Source organism: Leuciscus leuciscus, assembly GCF_965113295.1.
Source record: "Leuciscus leuciscus genome assembly, chromosome: 3".
NCBI lineage: Eukaryota > Metazoa > Chordata > Actinopteri > Cypriniformes > Leuciscidae > Leuciscus > Leuciscus leuciscus.
In genome coordinates, this window is record NC_138727.1 from 23078969 (window position 1) to 23104592 (window position 25624).

General features: G+C 39.4%; 1 protein-coding gene across 3 annotated transcripts; it reads right to left on the minus strand.

Moving 5' to 3' along the window:
* Positions 1 to 1197: 1197 nt before the first annotated feature.
* Positions 1198 to 3806, minus strand: LOC309495353 (uncharacterized protein). Of its 3 annotated transcripts, XM_082165031.1 has the most exons (4): positions 2621 to 3806; positions 2287 to 2423; positions 1872 to 2091; positions 1198 to 1731 (listed from the first exon to the last, which is right to left on the minus strand). In XM_082165031.1, the coding sequence occupies exons 1-4, from the start codon at positions 2658 to 2660 to the stop codon at positions 1619 to 1621; spliced, it is 510 nt and encodes a 169-aa protein (XP_082021157.1). In that variant the 5' UTR covers positions 2661 to 3806; the 3' UTR covers positions 1198 to 1618. The 3 variants fall into 3 exon arrangements, 2 of the variants coding, with proteins under 2 accessions (XP_082021157.1, XP_082021158.1); XR_014204627.1 differs by having other exon boundaries at positions 2287 to 3806; XM_082165032.1 differs by having other exon boundaries at positions 1198 to 2091.
* Positions 3807 to 25624: the final 21818 nt, after the last annotated feature.

Here is a 25624-nt window from a genome sequence, read left to right on the forward strand (position 1 = left end):
CTGACCGAGTTTGGTGGCAATCCGATCAATTCCAAAGGAGAAGTATATCGAAATCCAGGGGCATGCATTTCCAAACAACCCATAATAGCCGACTACCTGTTGGGCTGGCGTAAAACTTAGAGCACTAAAGTTGTTCAAGCCGATGAGATCTATATGTGTACCGAGTTTCATATTATTACATGCAAGCGTGTTTGATTTATGGACAAGTGTTCGAATCCCATTCCAGGGGGCGCTGTCGAGCCCCCCTGCCACGCCCGGGTACCAGCTTCAGCCCGGCCCTAATGGCTGCGGGTTCTGACCTGTGTGCAAAGTTGCAAGAGTTTCCGAGAATGTTAAGGGCCCCAAAAGCCCCTGAAACCATGAAAACCAATAATTAAAAGTTTTCTCACTCAAAGAAAAATATCTTCCTGTTGGTCGGAGGTAATGAATGTAAATTAGAAAGTTGTCCGGCTCGACGAGAACAATATACGTACTGAGTTTTATCATTGTAGATAAAAGTATAGACCTCCCTTACGAAAGAAAAATATATTTACCAATATATTACATGAAATATATTGTAATATATTGTAATATATTATTTTTCCTTTCTATTTTCCAATATATTATATATTAGAATACATTGAATAATATATTTATGATACATATATTATATAATATATAATATATTTGTGTAATATATTGCAATATATTGCAAAATATACAAATGATTGCCGCTTTCAATATATTTCAATATATTGAACATGAATATATAATATATGTGTTTATATATCCCAAAATATATGCAATATTATATTTATAAATATATTTAGATTTATATGGGAAAATGTTTTGGTAATATATGTAAAGATATAGTGTCACATGTATGTTTAATATATGGTAGAATATATTTTAAATATATGTAAAATTATATGGAAATATATACATGAAATATATGTACAGATATGTGTTCAATATATTGTGGAATACATTTTAAATATATGTAATATTATATGAAAATATATGTACATATATATTGTAAAATATATACACAATATATGTGTACATATATGAGAACATGCCTAACAATGTATGTACATATATGGTGATATATACAGTATATGTACATGTAACATCTAAAATATGAATACTTAATAAATATTCAACCTGCAATATATGTGCAAACCTTTATACCACATATTAACAGACTAATGGGTCATCTATCAAAAGCCACCTTTATTTTCTTTTAATCAGGCACAGATACTAAACCCAATTTGAGGTAGACAGCTACACAGGCCTATTAAAACCACAGGAGGCCTTGCATATGGTCAGATAAAGGAAATGTGATTGAACTCTTCATTTCTTAACAGTACAACAGTTTTAAAGAGTGCCATTGAACAGAAAATACACAAAATATAAATTAAAGCAATTTCAATGACCTATGTCTATTTCAAACTTTCAGCAGTGCTGTTATAAAATGTATAAACAAAATGCACAAATAATTATGAATAAATAAATAAAATAATACAAACTTTCAAGGAACTGTGGAAAATAAAATAAATAAATTGCCAAAAGAACAGTCCGTTATCCTGGATAGGAGTCCATCTTGGTTCTTCGCTGATTTAAACGACTTATCTTTTTTTTAAACGACCACGCTTTTGCACTTCACCTGGTGTCTTAGCTCGCAGATTCTACTGTTAATCGATTTTCTGACATCAGCTTCCTTGGCCGTCGGAAACTGGTTTACAACAGCATCTGTGGAACAGAACAACGATTACTCTCCCCCTCCTCACTCCTCCTGCTGCCCCTCTGGTACGCGAAAATCTCGACCCCCCTCCCCCGCCTGGCAGAGATGCAATCAAAACTGGAAAGCACCAGCTCTGAAAACTATTTACCTAGTAAAGCTTGAAGTTTCCTTGGGTCGAGAGCCTGCAGACGATCAGCAGAGGGATCCAGCTTGCTGACCCCTCCTTTCAGGTTGGACTTGAGGAGGACATCCACACTGAAGAGCCCCATCAGCAGCACCCGTGCCATCCCATTGGGGGTGGTACAAGCTTTTGCAGTCTCCCAACAATGTGATGAGACAGTGACGGTTCCATCATTCCCGATTTTCACCTTTTGTAAACAAACAAACAAATAAAATTAATAAATAAATAAAGAGCATAAGCAAAGAAATAAACAAGGAAAATCACCACAAGCAATAGAATGCAACGAAGGGCAAAACCAAAGATAATTGCCACAAGCAATAGAATGGCAAAAATGGTTTAAGTTTTAATGTTTGTTCAAATTTACCAATTAATAAATACTTACTTGTGAAGGTCTGCAAGGTGTGCAAAGTGACGTTTCACCTGGGCCGTCACTCTCAGCATCTTTGGTGGGGCGGTCGACAACATCTTTGTTGGTGGTGTTGTTGATGGAAACAAGCTTTGTCACGTCCACCAACAACGCTGGAATTTCAAAGAAAAAAGTGCTACAAGATTATAAAGACAGCAACCATAGAAGCCAATATGTGCCTGAAAACCACATCTCCAGTTTTCTAATATTAACCCATTTAGAGCTGAACTTGTCCAAGAAGCTACAAATCAATTGACTTATCATTAACAAACACATAGAAACAGGAACAAGTGAAAGGACTGACACTGACCTCCATGAATGTACAGTTTATCATTCTTGTTTGCACACATGGCTCATTAGACAGTAACAATCAGTATAATGATGATACAGACTGTTGACTAGGGCTGTAATCTCCCAGTCGATTAGTCGATTATTGGTCGATACGTTCTGGCTCGACCAGAATTCTGATTGGTCGATTTTTTGCCGTGTTCATTTCATCAGGTGGAAAGCACTAATTGCTAATGGGGGTGTTTTCAGAGCACCCCGTTTCACAGGTAACAGTCTGTCTTCAGAACACCCCCCTGTTTTCACTTCTTTTGGATTAGCCCAACCCACTGGAGAAGAGAGACAGATTGGAGTAAGTAGGCTACTAGAAGGTTTGCTGAATATTATTACTTGATCTGGTTTGTTTAATAAATATTCTTTTTTTATTAAAGTGGACGTGCCTTTTGTGTTTAAGAGTAAAAGCTTTAAGTTAATAGTCTATTCGTGTCTCAGCCTCGAAGCTGAGCTCCTATGTTCAGCCTCTGGCTGAAATTATAGTGTCTGTCAGTTATTATAATACATATATGACAAAAACAATTGTCTAACTTATGTTGCATATTCCTCAAAAGTTCTTGTGATGATATCACTAGTTGACAACATAGTACTATTTTCGGAAATCATAAGCTCTGATATTGCGCAGGTGCACGTGATGCAACGCTGTCAGAGCCGACAGACTCGTGTGTCAGACTCATTCAGTGCAAAATAATTAGGTCAAAAACGATTTAATATACTGCAAATAGCCTACTAGTTTTTTATGTTTATTTATAATTCATTTAGGGGGACAACAAGGCTACCAAGTACTGCAATGCGCAGCTAATTAAAGGAGAACTTTAACATTGAGCTCATTTTTTTGTAAATTTGGAATGCTGTCAATACAGAGAACAACGACAAAAATCGGTGTTGCCTACACCGTGTTATCCTCTTTTTAAAATTTGCACCCTGTTGACTTCAATGGGGCATATTTTACACCTGCTTTTACCCTCTTAACATCCTTGATGTGTCATTACAAGTGCCCAGCCAATGTGAGTGATTCCTTTAGAGTTAGCACGGGTGAATCTGACTGCAGTAGATGTGAAAGATATGAAGAAAAATGAAGTTAATTCGGCCAGCGCTCATACCTGTATTTACACCCTGTTTTCGGTTGAAGTCCAAAGTAGTCGATTGTCGAGTTCACGTGCATATAATCACGCTCGTGAACTCGACAATCGACTACTTTGGATTTCATTATTACATGAAAGCGTGTTTGATTTATGGACCAAGTTTTCGGACCCCATTCAAGGGGGCGCTGTCGAGCCCCCCTGCCACGCCCGGGTACCAGCTTCAGCCCGGCCCTGATGGCCGCGGGTTCTGACCCGTGTGAAAAGTTTCAAGAGTTTTTGAGTATGTTAAGGGCCCCAAAAATGCCTGAATAGTCTTAAGAAAAATAATAATAAATATATATATAGCTGCGAGCAGCGATTGCGGGCCCAAGCCGGTGGCACCGCAACCCCGGTGCCTTTAGTTACCTAAAGGCACCGGGGTGGCGGTCCCGCCGGCTTTGGCCCTTCATCGCTGCTCGCAGCTATATATATATATATATATACACACACACATATATATATATATATATATATATATATACATGTGTGTATGTGTGTATATATATATATGTGTGTGTGTGTGTATATATTAGGGGTGTAACGATACACAAAACTGACGGTTCGGTACGTCCCACGGTTTTGACGTCTCGGTTCGGTTCGGTTCGGTTCATTTAGGTGGAGTGGGGGGTTTAGAAAGCTAAAATTGTTTTTGTTTTTAAACAGATAATTTAATTAACAAATTGTGTCCTTGTCTTTAAATTAATTCAATTACAAGTAAACGTTTCGCAAGGATAAAACTAATTATCTGCTAATGCTGTAAACTATATAGGAGCCCTTACTTGCACATTACTATAACATTAAAGCTTAACAACAGAGCCAAGACTTTTAGCCTAAATTCAGTTGCTATTTATTTTTAGATATAATAATAATCAACACTCAAGTAACAAATTGTATGAAAACATGTAAACTGCACATAAGGCAGTTTTTACATTAACATATGTTTTTACTCTAATTTATTATTGAAATATAATAATTTACACAGTTGCTGTCATTTTCATGACAGATATTTTAAACATACATAAAATAATCAAGATGTCATTAACAGGTTAAGTAAAATATAATATATAGGCTAATATAGTGCATTTATTTAGTGAAAGAGTTCATTTCCTTAGCAAACCAACAAGCTGTGGACACTGAATGACTTGCCTGAGGTAAATAAAGCTATGTGAAAAAAGAAGCGTTTTATTGACATATTTCCGCTGTTGAAACACTGACTGAGCGATTACACGAGTTATGATGCCTTTCAGTAAGTATACTGTATCTTTCAACATACCTTCAGGTGTCCATTCATGTTTATTCTGTAACTGAGGAAGAGAATCGCGTTTACTCGCGCTCCGCGCTGCCGCTTGAAATGAGGAGCCTAGTAGCCTACGGTGATCTGTCACGCCACATCAAAGAGCGCCAAAACGACATTTAATGTTTGAATTTCGTCATCAAATAGACAGAATTTGAAAGATTACACCTTGCTTATTATCGAATGTAACAAAACACTGAGCTTATTGCGATTAAATGTGGTTAATGGTGGTTAGGCAACGCTGTATTCGTTGTGTACACATAAGACATGAGGTCCAATGAGCCGGGACAGCAGGGGGCGGGGCAGCAGGGGGCGGGGCGGGCGTGTTCGGTACGCCATGAGAGTATCGCGATTCGTATCGTGGGTGGTGTATCGCGGTTTTTCGGTTCGGTTCGAATATCGTTACACCCCTAGTATATATATATATATATATATATATATGTATATGTATGTGTGTGTGTGTGTGTGTGTGTGTGTGTGTGTGTATATATATATATATGTATATAAAAGACAGAAAATATTACTTGTCTTACCTTATTCTGATTTTATGATACACTCAAAATATTCCACAACAAATCCTTTAAATTTAATGTAAAAATAAAAACGAAAGTAAGTGTTGGGCTCACGTAACCCTATCATTAGAATCAAAACGTTTCAACAGTTGTGGTGTATTTGGATGCTAAACTATTCTTTATTATAGGCTTTGTACTTCACTCGGTTTCCAATATCGACGGAAAAAATCATCCTCTTCACACGCGCAAAAATGTGCTTGGAAAAATCACAGTGGAGCAGTGCTTACTGTTAATGTACGAATTGTACTACTGACTATTTAAACAGAGCAGTGTGTATATGTTAGGTTTACTATTTTATTATATTTTATTAAGGCTATAATGAACAGGCTGCGATGTCAAGTTTGCAATGCTGGAATGTGTGTGTGATTTAACAGTAGACACATAAAAACATAATTGGCACATCATTTTGTTCATACAGGATATCATTCAAACTGCAAAGTGTTTACTTATATTTATGTACACTCGCAATAAAACACAACATGGTGCTTTTGTAAAATAGATTCAAGCAATCCACCCCCCGAAATGGCGTTCATTTTAAAATTAAACTAAAAGCTCTTGGCTAAACAGGCATTCATAACTGTGAGCGCCCACGGCGAGGAACGAGCAGAACAGAGTGAACGTTTTTTAGTTAATTCCTACTTCCATAGGAATTCATTGAAAATGCTCGCTCTACTCAGAACCATTATTCAAGTCTGTGCAGACATCTGTATTTTACTTTAAGTTAGCGATTTAAAAGCCCCCAGCGTTGTCACACGTCGATTAACCGACATCCCTAATATATTTATATATATATACAATAGGCCTACCTGAAAGAGAATTTACCCACTGCGCAATGTGACGTCGTAGTGACGTCATTTTCATGTAATTTTTGGACGTCCAAATTTGGTCCATTGAAGGGGTTGTTTTGTAACGCCAGGCGACGTCTTTTTTCGACGTCTTCCGCACGTCATTTTTCGACGTCTTTCGCACGTCATTTTTCGACGTCTTCCGCACGTCATTTTTCGACGTCCATCCACAAAAGTTTGTTTACAATAAATCGCGCTCAGTGCTCTCAAACAAAACATCGGCTTCTCACACACACACACACACACACACACACACACACACACACACACACACACACACACACACACACACACCTTGCTTTACCTGGGACTCGAACTCGTGATCATCTGCTCCACGTGCCAACGCCCTACTGTTTGAGCTACAGAGAGAGTGATATAATTTATGATTATCGCGTTTAGGCTAAAAATAGGTTCGGCGCTTGGATCACGAGCATCTTGCAGTACATTTAAAATATTTAAAATATAATATTTTAAATATTTTAAAAATATATTACATTTTAAATATAGCGATTTGGAAACGTGGATGGAGCAGTGAATAGGTTCATTACACAGCAAAATGACACGACAAACTCGCGTTTTGGAAAAGAGCTCTTCATTTGTAAATTAAAAAAAATTATAATAATCATGTAAATTTCCTGCACCTGTCATAGACGTCCAAAAAATTACCCAGTTCAGGTCCAATGTTGAACGTAAATATGACGTCCAAGTTGGGTCATGGTTGGACGTCCAAATAGTGGACCTAGTTTGGACGTCGAAAAAAATCACCCAGTTCAAAGGTCCAATGTTGAACGTCAATATGACGTCCAAGTTGGGTCATGGTTGGACGTCCAAATAGTGGACCTAGTTTGGACGTCGAAAAAAATTACCCAGTTCAAAGGTCCAATGTTGAACGTCAATATGACGTCCAAGTTGGGTCATGGTTGGACGTCCAAATAGTGGACCTAGTTTGGACGTCGAAAAAAATTACCCAGTTCAAAGGTCCAATGTTGAACGTCTATATGACGTCCAAGTTGGGTCATGGTTGGACGTCCAAATAGTGGACCTAGTTTGGACGTCGAAAAAAATTACCCAGTTCAAAGGTCCAATGTTGAACGTCTATATGACGTCCAAGTTGGGTCATGGTTGGACGTCCAAATAGTGGACCTAGTTTGGACGTCGAAAAAAATTACCCAGTTCAAAGGTCCAATGTTGAACGTCTATATGACGTCCAAGTTGGGTCATGGTTGGACGTCCAAATAGTGGACCTAGTTTGGACGTCGAATAGATGTCCAGAATTGGTCATGGACCGACGGACCCAATATAGACATGATCTGCACGTCTATCCGACGTCCAATGTTTAGTGGGTAGCTTGCCCGACCAGAGTAGCCTGATTAGAACGCCAATGACAAAAAATAACTTGGGAATCACAAAAAAACGAGAGATTATTCTAATTCAGTCAGGACCACTTGAGTCAAAAATAACAGACATTGTCAAATATATAAAAAAAATAATAATAATTTATTTGCATTATTGTTAAAGTTACATTTGGCAGTATGGCTCTGTTCTGAGTTACCCATCATTTTCATGAGCTCCATGAAAGCTAGTTAGGGAACAGCAGCAGCTTCTGGGGACATCTCCCATTAAACTGGGAAAGCAGCAAAACAAATCCCCCTTGAGAACAGAGCATACATCAATGACAACAGAATGACACTGATTAAGTTAAACAGAAGTTAAAGGAGGAGCTAGGGGAGGAGGTGGGTTGCAAGCAATGCAGTGGAAGCAGCCAAGCAGGCACACTGAAGAATGACTTTAAATACGGCGCCCTGTTTGATAGGGACCAATTGAGTGCTTAGAAATCAGATCAGCTGTTAGGTCTGGATAGGTATCAGCTGATAGCTGAGCTTGACTACGCGGCCTGCCTGAACTGACGCTGAACGCTATATTTCAGTCAGGACCACTTGAGTCAAAAATAACAGACATTGTCAAATATATAAAAAATAATAATAATTTATTTGCATTATTGTTAAAGTTACATTTGGCGGTATGGCTCTGTTCTGAGTTACCCATCATTTTCATGAGCTCCATGAAAGCTAGTCAGGGAACAGCAGCAGCTTCTGGGGACATCTCCCATTAAACTGGGAAAGCAGCAAAACAAATCCCCCAAACAGACCATACCAGGCAATCAACCCTGGCTCTTCTTGCTAACTGAAGAGCCAGTAGAGGATTAAATGAGCGTTTCAAAAAGCCAATTTATTTAGTTGAAAAGAATGACCCAAAATATCTACGTGAAGCTAGCAAGAGGAATGAAGCTAGAACTAAAAAAAAAAATTATAATAATACCCATTAGTACTTGAAGCAATGTTTATTTCAACTACAGATCACAAGCATCACTCATAGCTTTCTGAGCCTCAAGGATGGCTCGATTATCTGGCCGGAGGTACCGTTCATAAGCTGCCGAAGACCATCTCCCCATAGCTTTTAGGGTAGATACGGGAGTAGAGGAAGCTGCTGTTGTAGCCGCCCCTATGCGCAATGAATGAGCCGAATAACGCTCTGGGGGAAGCCCGCAGTATTCACAAAGCAGGTGGAAACGGGATGCAAACCAAGCTCTAGTCATAGGCTTTCCCTCCTCCGTTGAAAATAATGGATCCTCCGGACGAGCTTGTGAACGACTCCTCAGATAAGCCAACATAGATGAGAGAGGACAAAAAGCAGAGTTAGTTTCAGAAACATAAACAAAAGATCCTTCTCTATTTCTATCGGTTTTTGAGTGTTTTAGAAATAGGGTGAAGTGGTGAGAAAAAATTGAAACATCAGATATAGTGAGGTCATGTGCCGGATTAAAGGAACCTGTGCGTGTTGAAAACTCGCCACCTCTGAGAAAGCCATAGAAAGCCGTAAGCAAAACAGATTCTAACAACATATCAGAATAAATCCCAAAACATCCCTCTCTCAGACGTGAAATAAATTTTTTAAGAAGTGGAAGTGTGAGAGGGAGACGATGATCATTGCCTTTTGGTTTCTCTTTTTTAAGTCCATTAAGCAGGAGACGAATTGATGAATTTTCGAGCAAGCTGATGGTGGATGGATCCAAGCAGCGCAGGTGGAATTGAATGCCGGCGATTTTGCTTTTGATGGATGAAGGCTGCATTTTTTGGGACTCAAAACAGTGTACTATAAAAGCACTAACATATGAAACATTGACAGGAAATACATCTACAGAGAAGGTGGCACAGAAAGAACAAAAATGAGACCAAGCAGTGTCGTACATTTTTAATGTTGATGTTGCTAGACCACTGCGCATGTACTTTGCTGCTGAATGTAAATAAGATTGAAAGGTCATGTCTAATCTATCACAGTTTGGCTGAAAGGAGGGCACACCAAGCTGGCTGACGCTGAACCTGGACACAGGAGGTGGAATTTCTGAAATTCAAATCGAGAAAGAGAATCAGCAATTTGATTGTTTAAGCCTGGAATATGAGCAGCACGAAAAATGAAGTTATTCATGACCGATAACCAAGTAAGGCGCCTTGTGAATCTGTTAATAAATGGAACTGATGAGCGACCTTGTTAATAATATTAACAGTTGCTTCATTGTCGCAAAAAAACAGAATTTGTTTTCTAGACCATTGTTTGCCCCACAAAATACAAGCTATCACTATGGGATATAATTCCAACAGAGCGGTGGACATGTTATTGTCAGGCACGGATAGCAGCTCCTTTGGCCATTTACTAGCAAACCAATGACCATTAAAACCCCCCCCCAAAACCGACAGAAGGCGCAGCATCTGTATACAATTTAAGGGCTGCAGAAGACTCTAGATCATCATAGTGAAAAAAGGAAATGCCATTCCAATTTTTAAGGAGCAAAGACCAGAACCTGAGATCGGATCTGCAGCCTTCATCTAAGGTAACTATGTCCTTAAGATCTTTAACTGATTTGGATAGATCGAGGAGTCTGGCAATAAAAGACCTGCCTTGTGGAATTATACGCATCGCGAAATTAAGATGGCCTAGTAGAGAAAGCAAATCTCTTTTTGAAAAAGAAATTGACGTCTGAGCATTTCTCATGATTTCTCTAATGCGATTTAATTTCTCAAGGGGCAACGAGGCTTGCATCAAGTTAGAATCTAATGTAATGCCTAAAAACTCAATAACTTTAAGAGGGCCTAAAGTTTTTTCCTCCGAAAGGGGAACACCTAATTCGGTGAAAGTGTGTTTTAACGCCGAAATGCATCTTTCTGGCTTTGCATTTTTATGATCCACAAGCAGAAAATCATCTAAAAGATGGAGCACGTGCGGTAATTTGCAGTTATTAAGAAGAATCCAACATAGTGCCTCTGATAGTGTATCAAATATTTTTGGACTACTACGACAGCCGAAAGTGAGCCTGACCGAAAAATATAATTTTTCCCTCCATTTAACGCCAAATAAATGCCACTGCGATGGATGTAAAGGCATGACTTTGAAGGCGTCTGAAATATCTGCCTTTGCGAGCCATGCACCCCTACCTGCTATTTTAATGAATTTAATTGCATCATCAACAGTTGCGTAAAACAGAGAAAACGGAGCTAGAGGAATAAGACTATTGATACTTTGAGCAGCGTCTTTATGGGGGGCAGACAAGTCAATAATTAAGCGCTTCTTCCCTGAATATTTTCGGGTAGCAATCCCTATAGGATTAATCCGACAAGTTGAGAAAGGAGACTTATGAAAAGGCCCAATCATGAATCCTTTCTTAACTTCCTTTTCCAACAAAGAATCGACAATTTCAGGTTCCTTAACAGCAGAAAGCAAATTATTACAGGAAAAAGAATGATTTGGCAACCATAATAATCCTGCAAAAAAACCTTGGACAAGTCCCGTTAATAAATAATTGACGAAGCAGCGGTTAGGATGATTTTTCAGTGCCTGACCCAGCTTTGGAACATTAATTGGGGTTGATGGCTTTATTTCTTTTTCTCCTTTTTCATAAAGCGGGTTCGTCTTGGGCACACCGATTTTGGGTGGCTGTCCCCGCAGTAACTACAAGCATGAACATATTTACAATTATAGAACTTGCAAACATTTTCATTAAAATTATAGCACAATGGAGTAGCAAATGGTGTTACCTTTGTGTCAACAGTTTGAAAGCCAGGTTTAGAGGGAGGAGGAGACACCGATTTTGGGCATAGATTGAGAGTGTGAGAATGAGAGCCACAAATTGAGCAGGAGAGAGCTTGATGACCAGTGAAATGTCTGCTTATGAGGGTCAAGTCGACTACTGACCAGTCCAGTCTCTGATTAAAACGTTGAATAAACATAGCAGCTTTTGCAGAGAATGATTTGTGATAGTCGTAGAAGAGAGTTCCTCCATAAGTCAAAGCCAAGTCAGAAATAATTGCTAAATATGTGTCCAATTCAGCTCTACGAGACGGATAGATTTCACATATGACATCTCTGAAAACCCCAAATGCCACGTTAAATTCAGCTAGTGTTAACATTTTTTGAAAGCCGGGGATCGCTATCTTTAAGCATAACAGACACATCGCCGCAATCAACAACACGCTTCTCGCTCATTTCTGAGCACAGCAATATTTTCACAAGATTGACATCATTACCTGCGATGATTTGGCTTCTTAACTGATGAGAGATCGTAGCCGCTGGCGGAAAGAATGGAGAGCCTGTAGACACGGGAACTGCACTTCCCATCGTTCTCCGTGGTATAGTCACTGAATTGATGACGTCATCATCCTGCTGCTGCGTAAACACGGGCAGCCGTGCCGTGGCCGATGAGGAGTTCTCGGAAGACTGGCCGGAGAAGAGAAGATTTGTCGAGGACCTAGAAGTTGAACCGGACTCCAGAGCCTGAATTCTGGAGTTCATGTCGGACAGTGAAAACTGAATGTTGGACAATGCTGACAACACTGGGTCATTGCTTTGGACTGAAGAAGAGTAGACCGCTCGGGTTGAGACGGCTGGACCACCTGCCCGCTTGGGTGCAACATCAGCAGATGGAGTGGAAGCCGGGTCGAGGTTCTTCCTCTTCTGCGCCTGTTTCCTGCCGGAGAATGAGGGAGGAGGAGGAAAATCTGCTGCTGGGACGTCGATTTTTTCACAGAGCAAAGCAAACAGTTCTTTATGCGTAGCTCCAGTCGGTGCCGAGATATCGTGTCTATACAAGGTTTCCAGTAACTTCGGCAGTGGCCAGTCAATGATGCTGGGAGGACTATATGTTTTACTTGCCAGGCGAGAGCTCCGACGGACAGAAGCGTTGCTTTCGTCTTGAATGGCTTCCTCTGCTTGATTTATTTGCTGCTGGGTTTCTTCGATTGATTCAACTTGCCATTGGTCTTCATCATTTGCGGCAGTAGACATGGTCAGCAGTTGGGTGAGTAACGTTACAGCAAAATACACGAGTAATCGCATCTTTATTGCAATAAGCTGCACTTTTGCAAGCAATGCAGTGGAAGCAGCCAAGCAGGCACACTGAAGAATGACTTTAAATACGGCGCCCTGTTTGATAGGGACCAATTGAGTGCTTAGAAATCAGATCAGCTGTTAGGTCTGGATAGGTATCAGCTGATAGCTGAGCTTGACTACGCGGCCTGCCTGAACTGACGCTGAACGCTATATTTTTATTACATTCATTTTAAGTTGCAATCAACTGTTGATAATAAATGTATTACTGATCAATGGTAACAAGGTTGCGCTGCTGAGGCTCGTGCAGCTTCTCCAGGAGAAACGTAAAAAGAGCACACAAAAAAGAAACCCAGTTAACAACATACTGACTACAAAAATTACAAATATGGAGTTTTTATATATTTTATAACCTATGATAGAGTTAAGCAACCTCACTTGACGAGTAGGCTACTGTTTCCTGAATACAATCACGATTGAAACTGTGACATTGATTTCATACAACAGGTTAATAAACAGTTATAATTAAGTCACTTACATTTTAGATGCAATATTGACTGTTTTTGTTCTGTTTCAGTAGCAAAAATAGTTAAACAAAGATCACAGCAGAACCGTCGCGCATCTCACAGCGACTTGTTTTCTCATTACTGAATGATTCAGCATTTAGAACGAATCGGTTGACTCAAAGATTCAATGATCAATCCATAAACATCTGTCTCAATCATGAATGACTCAGTCATTCGAACGAATCGTTTGAACGAATGAATCAATGACTCGCTCATTAAGACGGTCGCCTGGCGACACCTAATGGCGGTTTAGTGTTATGTTTAAAAGTATCATTCTTTCCAACGTGTGTGCACCATTATCAATGTCCGTGCGGACGTCCGAATTTTACTTTCACTTTTATATTAGTGATTTAAAAGCACCCGCTCGTGTCACACGTCGATTAACCGATGGGAAAATATCCTCACAGTCATATACCTAATACATTTATATTTAAATACAATATAGGCCTACCTAGTAAAAACTTTTATATACTATATTTATATCCTTTTGGACACAAGAGGGCAGTATAGCCCTATGTTTGCATTTTGTTGAACCAAATAGCTCTAAATAGCCTGTTTTTTACTTTTTTTATACTTCTTGAATTGCAAAAACAGAATAAAATGGGTTTAGTTCTAATATTTGTATAATTTTATATAAAAATATACGGTGTATAATTACATTTGTAGAAGAAATTAGATGTTTTCTGATTCCTTTTTTGACATTACTTTAATCCCTCGCCATATCAAAACCGTTTGAGATATTCAATATCCGTTCACAATTTAGAATCTTTAATGTATTTTCATCATGTTGAAAAAGTTTGGTTTGAATAAAATAAACCACTTAGCAGGAGTGGGTAAAAATGCAGAGGCTGAATTTGCAAATAAATCCACATTCAAACCAAAATATCTGACTTCCTATTGGTCAGAGCTAATGACTGCAAATTAGAAAGTTGTCCTGCTCGATGAGACCAATATACGTACTTATTTTTGTCACTGTACATAAAATGAACCCCCCCCCCCACTTTTGTCAAAAGCATTTTGAAAGTGACACACTTCCTGCTGCCAGTTGGTGGCACTATAACTTTGACTCACAATAGTTACATCCATCTGATCGGCCTCTTACCACGAACACACTGCTGAAGTTTCATCAAGATCAGTTAATGTATGCAAAAGTTATAACACTTCGTTTTTCTCTTTTCTCGCCATAAATTCGTTTCCTCGCCAAGGCCAAACCGTTCGAGATATCAAAAATCCGTCCGCAATTTAGCATCCTCAATGTCTTGACTTCATGCACACCGAGTTTGGTGGGGATTGGATGAATTCTCTAGGAGAAGTATTTCACATTCCACAGCAAGCGTTTTCCGAACAACCCATAATAGCCGACTTCCTGTTGGGCTGGTGCAAAACTTAGAGCAAGAAAGTTGTTCGGCCCGATGAGATCTATATGTGTGCTGAGTTTCATATTAATTCATGCAAGCTAGTTTGATCTATGGACCAAGTTTTTGGACCCCATTCCAGGGGGCGCTGTTGAGCCCCCCTGCTACACCCGGGTACCAGCTTTAGCCAGGCCCTGATGGCCGCAGGTTTTGACCTGTGTGCAAAGTTTCATGAGTTTTCGAGCACGTTAAGGGCCCCAAAAGCCCCTGAAACCTTGAAAAACAATTATAAAAGCAGTCTCTCCTAACAGACAAATCCCCCACACCCCACACACACACAGAGACAGAGAGAGAGAGAGAAAATTCTCAAAAAAATCACATTCAAACCAAAATATCTCACTTCCTGTTTGTCAGAGCTTATGACTATAAATTAGAAAGTTGTCCGGCCTGATGAGAACAATATACATAACGATTTTTGTGACTCTACTTAAAACTAAGCCCCCATTTTTGACTAAAGGTGGCTCTACTGAGCCCCTCACCACGCCCGTTTCTGAAACTTTGCACATGTCTACTGGCTAATAAGTGTGATGTGTCTGTCGAGTTTCATCCAATTTCAAGCATACTAAGAGTCTCAAAAGCATCCGAAAAGAATATTAAAGTTTGATGCGTTGCCACGGCAACAGTATCTAAGATATCAATAATCCTTTCACAGGTCTACATCTGCCATGTGTCTACATTATACACATACAGTTTGAAGCAAATCGGGTAAAAATAAGAGGGTGATTTCAAAGCATTTTGAAAGGGACACACTTCCTACTGCCAGTTGGTGGCGCTATAACTTTGACTCACAATAGTCACATCCATGTGATCGGCCTCTTACAACGAACACACTGCTGAAGTTTAATCAAGATCAGTTAATGTATGCAGAAGTTATAACACACTTCCTGTTTCCATTATTCGCCATCAATTCGTGTCCTCGCCACGGCCAAACCGTTCGAGATATAAAATATCTGTCCGCAATTTAGCATCCTCAATGTCTTGACTTCATGCTGACTGAGTTTGGAGGCGAATGGATGAATTCCCTAGGAGGAGTACATTAAATTCCACAGCATGCGTTTCCAAACAACCCATAATAGCCGACTTCCTGTTGGGCTGGCGTAAAAAGTAAAAGTACGAAAGTTGTTTGGCCCGATGAGATCTATATGTGTATTGAGTTTCATATTATTACATGCAAGTGTGTCTGATTTATGGACCAAACTTTCGGACCCCGTTCAAGGGGGCGCTGTTGAGCCCCCCTGCCACGCCCGGGTACCAGCTTCAGCCCGGCCCTGATGGCCGCAGGTTCTGACCTGTGTGCAAAATTTCAAGAGTTTTCGAGCATGTTAAAGGCCCCAAAAATGCCCGAAAGTTTGACAGAAAAATAATAATAATAATAATAATAATAAATATAGCTGCGAGCAGCGATTACGGGCCCAAGCCGGTGTCACCGCCACCCCGGTGCCTTTAGTTACCTAAAGGCACCGGGGTGGCGGTGCCGCCGGCTTTGGCCCTTCATCGCTGCTCGCAGCTATATTTATATATATATATATATATAACAACAAAAACAAAATATATATATATATATATATATATATATATATATATATATTTTTTTTTTTTTAAGTGTGTTTATATATATATATATATATAAATATTTTTTTTTTGTTATATATATATATATTACATTTTTTGGATGCTAAACATTTGTTTATTATAGGCTTTGTACTTCACTCACGTTCCACTATTGAAGGGCAAAATTATCCTCTTCACATGCGCAAATATGTGCTTGGAAACATCACAGTTTAGCGGTGATTACTGTGTTTAAATAGTCAGTACAATTCATACTATTCAGAGCAGTGTAATTTTTATATGTTAGGTTGACTATTTTATTATTATATTTTATAAAGGCTATAATGAACAGACTGCGATATCAAGATTGCAATGCGCTCGCTCTGCACCATTATCAATGTCCGTGCGGACGAACATATTTTACTTTCGTTTTTAAGTTACCGATTCAAAAGCCCCCAGCGATGTCACACATCGATTAACCGGTGGGAAAATTTTCCCACAGTAAAATTTTGGGTTTAGTTGTAATATTTGTATACTTTTATATAGAAATAAATGGTATATAATTACATTTTTAGAAGATTTGAGGCTTTTTAGTGTTTCCTTTTTGGACATTAATCCCTCGCCATAGCAAAACCGTTTGAGATATTTATTATCCGTTCACAATTTAGCATATTTAATGTATTTTCATCATGTTGAAAAAGTTTGGTGGGAATAAAATAAATAGTTTAAGAGGAGTGGCTAAAAATTCAGAGGCTGATTTAGCAAAAAAATCCACATTCAGACCAAAATATCTGACTTCCTGATGGCCGGAGCTAATGAATGTAAATTAGAAAGTTGTCCGGCTTGATGAGTACAATATACAAACTATTTTTTTTTTACTGTAGTTAAAACTAACCCCCCCACTTTTGTCAAAAGCATGTTGAAAGTGACACAATTCCTGCTGCCAGTTGGTGGCGCTATAACTTTGACTCACAATAGTTACATCCATCTGATCGGCCTCTTACCACGAACACACTGCTGAAGTTTCATCAAGATCAGTTAATGTATGCAGAAGTTATTCCACTTCGTGTTTCTCTTTTCTCGCCATAAATTCGTTTCCTCGCCACGGCCAAACCGTTCGAGATATCAAAAATCCGTCCGCAATTTAGAATCCTCAATGTCTTTACTTCATGCACACCGAGTTTGGTGGGGATTGGATGAATTCTCTAGGAGGAGTACTTCGCATTCCACAGCAAGCGTTTTCCAAACAACCCATAATAGCCGACTTCCTGTTGGGCTGGCGTAAAACTTAGAGCACGAAAGTTGTTCGGCCCGATGAGATCTATATGTGTACCGAGTTTCATATCATTACATGCAAGTGTGTTTGATTTATGGACAATTGTTCGGATCCCGTTCCAGGGGGCGCTGTTGAGCCCCCCTGCCACGCCCGGGTACCAGCTTCAACCCGGCCCTGATGGCCGCACGTTCTGACCTGTGTGCAAAGTTTCAAGAGTTTTCGAGCACGTTTAAGGCCCCAAAAGCCCCTGAAACCTTGAAAAACAGGAATTTTAAACAAATCTCACTCAAAAGACAAATCCCCCCACCCCTCACACACACAGAGACGCAGAGGCAGAGAGAGAGAGGGAGAGAATTCTCCAAAAAATCACATTCAAACCAAAATATCTCACTTCCTGTTGGTCACAGCTTATGACTATAAATTAAAAAGTTGTCCGGCTTGATGAGAACAATATACATAACGATTTTTGTGACTCTACTTAAAACTAAGCCCCCACTTATGACTAAAGGTGGCGCTACTGAGCCCCTCACCACGCCCGTTTCTGAAACTTTGCACATGTCTACGGGCTAATAAATGTGATGTGTCTGTCGAGTTTCATCCAATTTCAAGTATGTTAAGAGTCTCAAAAGCATCAAAAAAGAATATTAAAGTTTGAAGCGTTGCCATGGCAACAGTATTAAAGATATCAAAAATCCTTTCACAGGTCTACATCTGCCGTGTGTTTACATTATACACATAAAGTTTGAAGCAAATCGGGTAAAAATAAGAGAGTGATTTCAAAGCATTTTGAAAGGGACACACTTCCTACTGCCAGTTGGTGGCGCTATAACTTTGACTCACAATAGTCACATCCATGTGATCGGCCTCTTACAACGAACACACTGCTGAAGTTTAATCAAGATCAGTTAATGTATGCAGAACTTATAACACACTTCCTGTTTCCATTATTCGCCATAAATTTGCTTCCTCGCCACAGCCAAACCGTTTGAGATATCAAAAATCCGTCCGCAATTTATCATCCTCATTGTCTTGACTTCATGCTGACTGAGTTTGGAGGCGAATGGATGAATTCCCTAGGAGGAGTACATTAAATTCCACAGCATGCGTTTCCAAACAACCCATAATAGCCGACTTCCTGTTGGGCTGGCGTAAAAAGTAAAAGTACGAAAGTTGTTCGGCCCGATGAGATCTATATGTGTACCGAGTTTCATATTATTACATGCAAGCGTGTCTGATGTATGGACCAAGTTTTCGGACCCCGTTCAAGGGGGCGCTGTCGAGCCCCCCTGCCACGCCCGGGTACCAGCTTCAGCCCGGCCCTGATGGCCGCGGGTTCTGACCCGTGTGCAAAGTTTCAAGAGTTTTCGAGCACGTTAAGGGTCTCAAAAGTGCCCGAAAGGTTGACAGAAAAATAAGAATAAGAATAATAATAAATAATCCTACCGAAAACAATAGGGCCTTCGCCCTTTCAGGGCTTGGGCCCTAATAATAATAATCCTAACGAAAACAATAGGGCCTTCGCCCCTTCAGGGCTTGGGCCCTAATTAAAGCTGCAAGCAGCGATGAAAAGGGCCCTCGCACCCCTGCCACCGCCACCCGATGGCTTTAGGAAAGGCCTTAAGATTACACTCACCAAATTTGAAGAGGATCAGATCAAAACTGTAGGAGGAGTTCGTACAACATCAGTACAAAATCAGGAAATGGCAAATACTGCACGAAATCTGAGAGGAAGTTCAAAATAGCTGACTTCCTGTTGTGTTTAGGGCTACGCTCCAAGATACTTTTTTGTAGGTATTGGGTCATTACATGTATGTATCAAATTTCATACCTGTACGTGAAACGTAGAGCCGGGGCAAAATGTAGGGGCAATAATTAAGCCATTTTGCCCCACCCAATTTTGAAAACCATTTCACACGTAAATTTTCACCACTTCTGAAGCGTGTGCAAAGTTTCATGATTTTTCGAGCACGTTTTGTATTTGCCACACTTCCTGCTACCAGCAGGTGGCACTATTGCTATAACCAAATATGAGCATGGTCGTGTGTTCAGGACAGGACTCTTATCAAACATGTGAAGTTTGGGGCAGATTGGAAATTGTATGCCTAAGTTACTGCAGGCTGTCTGTGGTTGCCTAGCAACATCGGAACTGCAAGCAACATTAATATTGAACTTATCTGATCATGCATATATCACCAAAAGGCCGAAATTGGGTGAACATTTGTCAGGCCGCCGAGGGCACACCCTTCGACGAAAACTCAAGATCTTCGCAATTTAACGTCGCAAAGGCCTTAAGATTACACTCACCAAATTTGAAGAGGATCAGATGAAATCTGTAGGAGGAGTTCGTTAAAGTACAACATCAGGAAATGACGAAAAATGCCCAAAATCTAGGAGGAAGTTCAAAATAGCTCACTTCCTGTTGTGTTTAGGGCTATGCTCCAAGATACTTTTTTGTAGGTTTGGGTCATTACATGTATGTACCAAATTTCATACCTGTGCGTGAAACGTAGAGCCGGGAAAAAATGTGGGGGCAATAATTTACAGAATTTGCCCCACCCAATTTTGAAAACCATATCACACGTACATTTTCACCACTTCTGAAGCGTATGCAAAGTTTCATGAGTTTTCGAGCATGTTAAGGCCCTCTAAAAAGCGATTCACTTTGGAGAAGAAGAAGAAGAAGAAGAAGAATAAACAGAGCAAAAACAATAGGGTCCTCTCACCATCGGTGCTCGGGCCCTAAATATAGCTGCGAGCAGCGATTGCGGGCCCAAGCCGGTGGCACCGCGGTGGCGGTGTCATCGGCTTGGGCCCTCCATCGCTGCTCGCAGCTATTTTTATATATATATATATATATATATATATATACACACATATATATATATATTATATATATATTTATATATGTGTGTATATATATATATATATATATATTCATTCCTACTTCCATAGGAATTCATTGAAAACGCTCGCTCTGCTCCGCACCATTATCAATGTCTGTGCGGACGATCATATTTTACTTTCGTTTTTAAGTTAGCGATTCAAAAGCCCCCAGCGGTGTCACACGTTGATTAACCAGTGGGGAAATATTCTCACCGTCACAAACCGAGTATATTTTCATATAGATACAATAGGCCTACCTGATTTTGAACACAAGAGGGCAGTATAGCACTATGAATTACATAATTAATTTTTTGGACTAAAAAAATATTCTGGATGTTTTTGAACTTAAACAATTATTAAATAGAAAAAAAAAAGAAAAAAATGGGGAAGGAGCCGGAAGGAATTTAAATGACAACTTTATACACAATTTTAAAGTCACCCCACACTGGTCTCGAACCCACGACCACAATGGTTCGGGATTCATGACGCATGGTTGAACAGATTGCGCCACCCAGAGGACATGTTTTACAAAGCTGTAGAGGAGAGGTTTCAGTGTAAGAATAAGCAGACAAAATACAAGTAAACGAGATTAGCATGTTAAGCTAGCTTAATGCTAATGTAGCTTATGGTTATCCTGATAGCTGAAGAGCCACATTAGAAAGAATGGTATCTGGTTAGCATTCTAACCAATTATTATGCTAAGCTAACTAGCATAAGGCAACAAACACAGGCTAGGTCAACTTTGAAGATGAATATCTCGGGAACGGTAGCGAATATCAAAAATCTGTTCAGTCATTTCTGTGTGGCTTGATCCAAAGAACATCTGATCAAATTTTGGGCAAAATTGAGCAAAATTTGAAGGAGGAGTAGCGAAAAAACTGTTTTTCATTTGCTCCAATATGGCGGGCAGTCACATTGTTGCAAAATGACAAATGAGATATCGTCGGAATTGTGATAAGCCAAGGAACATAATGACATAAAGCAATCAAAATTTTAACAATGTTTTCAAAAGTTATAAGCATTTTTGCAAAATACCTTATACCTCTGGAACACTAGGTGGCGCTGTGTTCAAACTTCTCAGGTACCTTCAGGCCAGGCTAATGATGATCCTTACCAATTTTTGTGCCGATATGTCAAATACTTTATAAGATAATGCAATTTATAACAAAAATCTAAATGGCGGACACGTCGTACATCCCATCCTAGCAAAATCGGTATCGACGGATTCGGCATGATGCAAGGAATCCATAGATACCACATTTATGATTTTCTGACAAACTGTTCACAAGTTATTGGCCAAAATAGCCATTTTCCATATCTCATGACCCATAGGTGGCGCTGTTCCCAACTTTGGCATGGAACCTCAGAGCATATTTCCGATGAAGTGTACCAATTTTCGTTTCGATTGATCAATTTTTGGCCGAGATACAGCCTCTTAGCCAATTTTGGGTCGACCTCGTTAAGGTTGCGACATCATAACTTTTTTTTTCCAGTATAGCAAAAAATTCTGTTCAGTCATTTCTATGCGGCTCAGTCCATAGATCATTTGAGCACATGTTTGGACAAAATTGGACAAAATGTGAAGGAGGAGTAGCGAAAAAACTGAATACTGTACTTTTCAAAATGGCTACTACTGTAATGGGCGGAGTCTTAATGTAAGGTATTGGTTGTGATCACAATGAAGAGAGGAATCAGGTGTACTAAGATTCATGTCTCTAAATCAAAGGGTTCAAAAGTTATAACCATTTTAATGTTGAATATTTGAACTGGTGGTGGCGCTATAGAGTTGGTCCTAGAGACTCAAAAATTGGTCCAATTCCTATTCATTACCATCACTAGAAGTGTACCAAATTTCATCATTTTCCTATGTACGGTTCATAGGGCTGCCATAGACTTCCATTGGCGGAAGAAGAAGTAATTGTTATTCTGACAATAACAATTGCTAATATAGCTGCAAGCAGCAATACAGGGGCCAAGCCGCTGTAGCACAGTAGGGCTGTTGCGCAATGCGGAGCCAGAAGAGCAAAAACAGCAGAAATAGAATGTACATGAAGAACTGATGGGTTCATAAGTACAGATGAAATCAAAATGAACAGAAGTTCTGATGAGAACGAACACAGAATGTAGAAAAAAACACTTATTTCTAATCCCAGTGTAGGAAACATTAGTACAGCTCTTATCATGATAATAAAAGAATTCAAATGACAATTTTATACACAATTTCAAAGTCGCCCCACACTGGTCTCGAACCCACGACCAGAATGGTTCGGGATTCATGACGCATGGTTGAACAGATTGCGCCACCCAGAGGACATGTTTTACAAAGCAGCAGAGGAGAGGTTTCAGTGTAAGAATAAGTAGACAAAATACATGTTAACGAGATTAGCATGTTAAGCTAGCTTAATGCTAATGTAGCTTATGGCTATCCTGATAGCTGAAGAGCCACATTAGAAAGAATGGTATCTGGTTAGCATGCTAACCAATTATTAAGCTAAGCTAACTAGCGTAAGGCAACAGACACAAGCTAGGTCAACTTTGGAGACAAATATCTCGAGAACGGTAGCGAATATCAAAAATCTGTTCAGTCATTTCTGTGCGGCTCGGTCCAAAGAACATCTGATCAAATTTTGGGCAAAATTGAGCAAATTTTGAAAGAGGAGTTGCGAAAAAACTGTTTTTCATTTGCTCCAATATGGCGGACAGTCACATTGTTGGAAAATGACAAATGAGATATCGTCGGAATCTGCATATGCCACGGAACATAATGACATAAAGAAATCAAAATTTGAACAATGTTTTCAAAAGTTATAAGCGTTTTTGCAAAAGACCTTATATCTCTGGAACACTAGGTGGCGCTGTGTTCAATCTTCTCATGTACCTTCAGGACATTGTGTCAATGATCCATACTAAATTTTGTGAAGATATGTCAAATAGTTTAAAAGTTATTGCAAATTATGACAAAATTCAAAATGGCGGACACATGGTAAATCTCATCCTGGTAAAATCGGTATCCACGGATTCGGTATGACCCAAGGAATCCATAGATACCACATTTATTATTTTCTGACAAACTGTTCAAAAGTTATTGACCAAAATAGCAATTTTTTATATCTCATGACCCGTAGGTGGCGCTATTCCCAACTTTGGCATGGACCCTCAGACCATGCTTCCGATGAAGCAAACCAATTTTCGTTTCGATTGATCAAACTTTGGCCGAGATACAGACTCTAAACCAATCTTGGGTCGACCTCGTTAAGTTTGCGACAACATAACTTTTGAACAAAGATGAATTTAAAAAATCTGTTCAGTCATTTCTGTGCGGCTCAGTCCAAAGATCATTTGAACAAATTTTGGACAAAATTGAATCAAATTTGAAGGAGGAGTAGCGAAAAAACTGAATACTGTACTTTTCAAAATGGCCACTACTGTAATGGGCGGAGTCTTAATGTAAGGTATTAGTTGTGATCACGATGATGAGATGAATCAGATGTACTAAGTTTCATGTCTCTAGATCAAAGGGTTCAGAAGTTATAACCATTTAAATGTTGACATTTTGAACTGGTGGTGGCGCTATAGAGTTGGTCCTAGAGGCTCAGAAATTGGTCCAATTACTATTCATTACCATCACTAGAAGTGTACCAAATTTCATCATTTTCCTATATACGGTTCATAGGGCTGCCATAGACTTTCATTGGCGGAAGAAGAAGAAGAAGAATAATAATAATATTAAAGCTGCAAGCAGCATTACAGGGGCCAAGCCCTTATTGCTCTTTGGCTTGTAAGGGTTTTTCCAGCAACTTTTCCAGCACTTTTCCAGAACAGATAGATTCAGAATTACAGATAGGGTGAAATCAAAATGAACAGAAGGTCTGATGAGAACGAACACAGAATGAAGTTAAAAAAACACACTTATTTCTGATCCAAGTGTAAGAAACATTAGTACAGCTCTTACCCATGTAATAAAGGAATTGAAATGACAACTTTATACCCAATTTTAAACTTGTCCCACACAGGATTCAAACCCACACTGGAATGGTTCAGGATTCATGATACGTGGTTTAACAACTTGCGCCACTCAGAGGACGTGAATTACACAGCTGCTGAGGAAAGGCTTCAGTGTATGAATGAGCACACAAAATCATGTTAACGAGATTAGCATGCTAAGCTAGCTTAATGCTAATGTAGCTTATGGTTATCCTGATAGCTGAAGAGCCACATTAGAAAGAATGGCATCTGGTTAGCATGCTAACCAATTATTATGCTAAGCTAACTAGCATAAGGCAACAAACACAGGCTAGGTCAACTTTGGAGACGAATATCTCGGGAACGGTAGCGAATATCAAAAATCTATTCAGTCATTTCTGTGCGGCTTGGTCCAAAGATCATCTGAGCAAACTTTAGGCAAAATTGAGCAAGATTTGAAGGAGGAGTAGCGAAAAAACTGTTTACCATTTGCTTCAATATGGTGGACAGTCACATTGTTGGAAAATGACAAATGAGATATCGTCGGAATCTGCATAATCCAAGGAACGTAATGACATAAAGAAATCAAATTTTAACCTATGTTTTCAAAAGTTATAAGCGTTTTTGCAAAATACCTTATACCTCTGGAACACTAGGTGGCGCTGTGTTCAAACTTCTCAGGTACCTTCAGGACATGGTGTCGATCATCCCTACCAATTTTTGTGCCGATATGTCAAATAGTTTAAAATATATTGCAATTTATGACAAAAATCAAAATGGCGGACAAGTCGTTCATCCAATCCTGGCAAAATCAGTATCTACGGATTCGGCATGACCCAAGGAATCCATAGATACCACATTTATGATTTTCTGACAAACTGTTCAAAAGTTATTGGCCAAAATAGCCATTTACCATATCTCATGACCCGTAGGTGGCGCTGTTCCCAACTTTGGCAAGGACCCTCGGAGCATACTTCCAATGAAGTGTACCAATTTTCGTTTCGATTGATCAAACTTTGGCCAAGATACAGCCTCTTAAGCAATTTTGGGTCGACCTTGTTAAGTTTGCGACATCATAACTTTTGAACAAAGATCAATAAAAAAAATCTGT

Bases quoted from the DNA above. Each gene is read 5' to 3' on its own strand.
- LOC309495353 (XM_082165031.1), bottom strand. From the start codon at position 2,660: ATGTGTGCAAACAAGAATGATAAACTGTACATTCATGGAG. The intron at 2,092-2,286 runs GTAAGTATTTAT...TGTTTACAAAAG, and splicing joins CACCTTGCAGACCTTCACAA to GTGAAAATCGGGAATGATGG. The intron at 1,732-1,871 runs GTAAATAGTTTT...TCTGTTCCACAG, and splicing joins GAAACTTCAAGCTTTACTAG to ATGCTGTTGTAAACCAGTTT.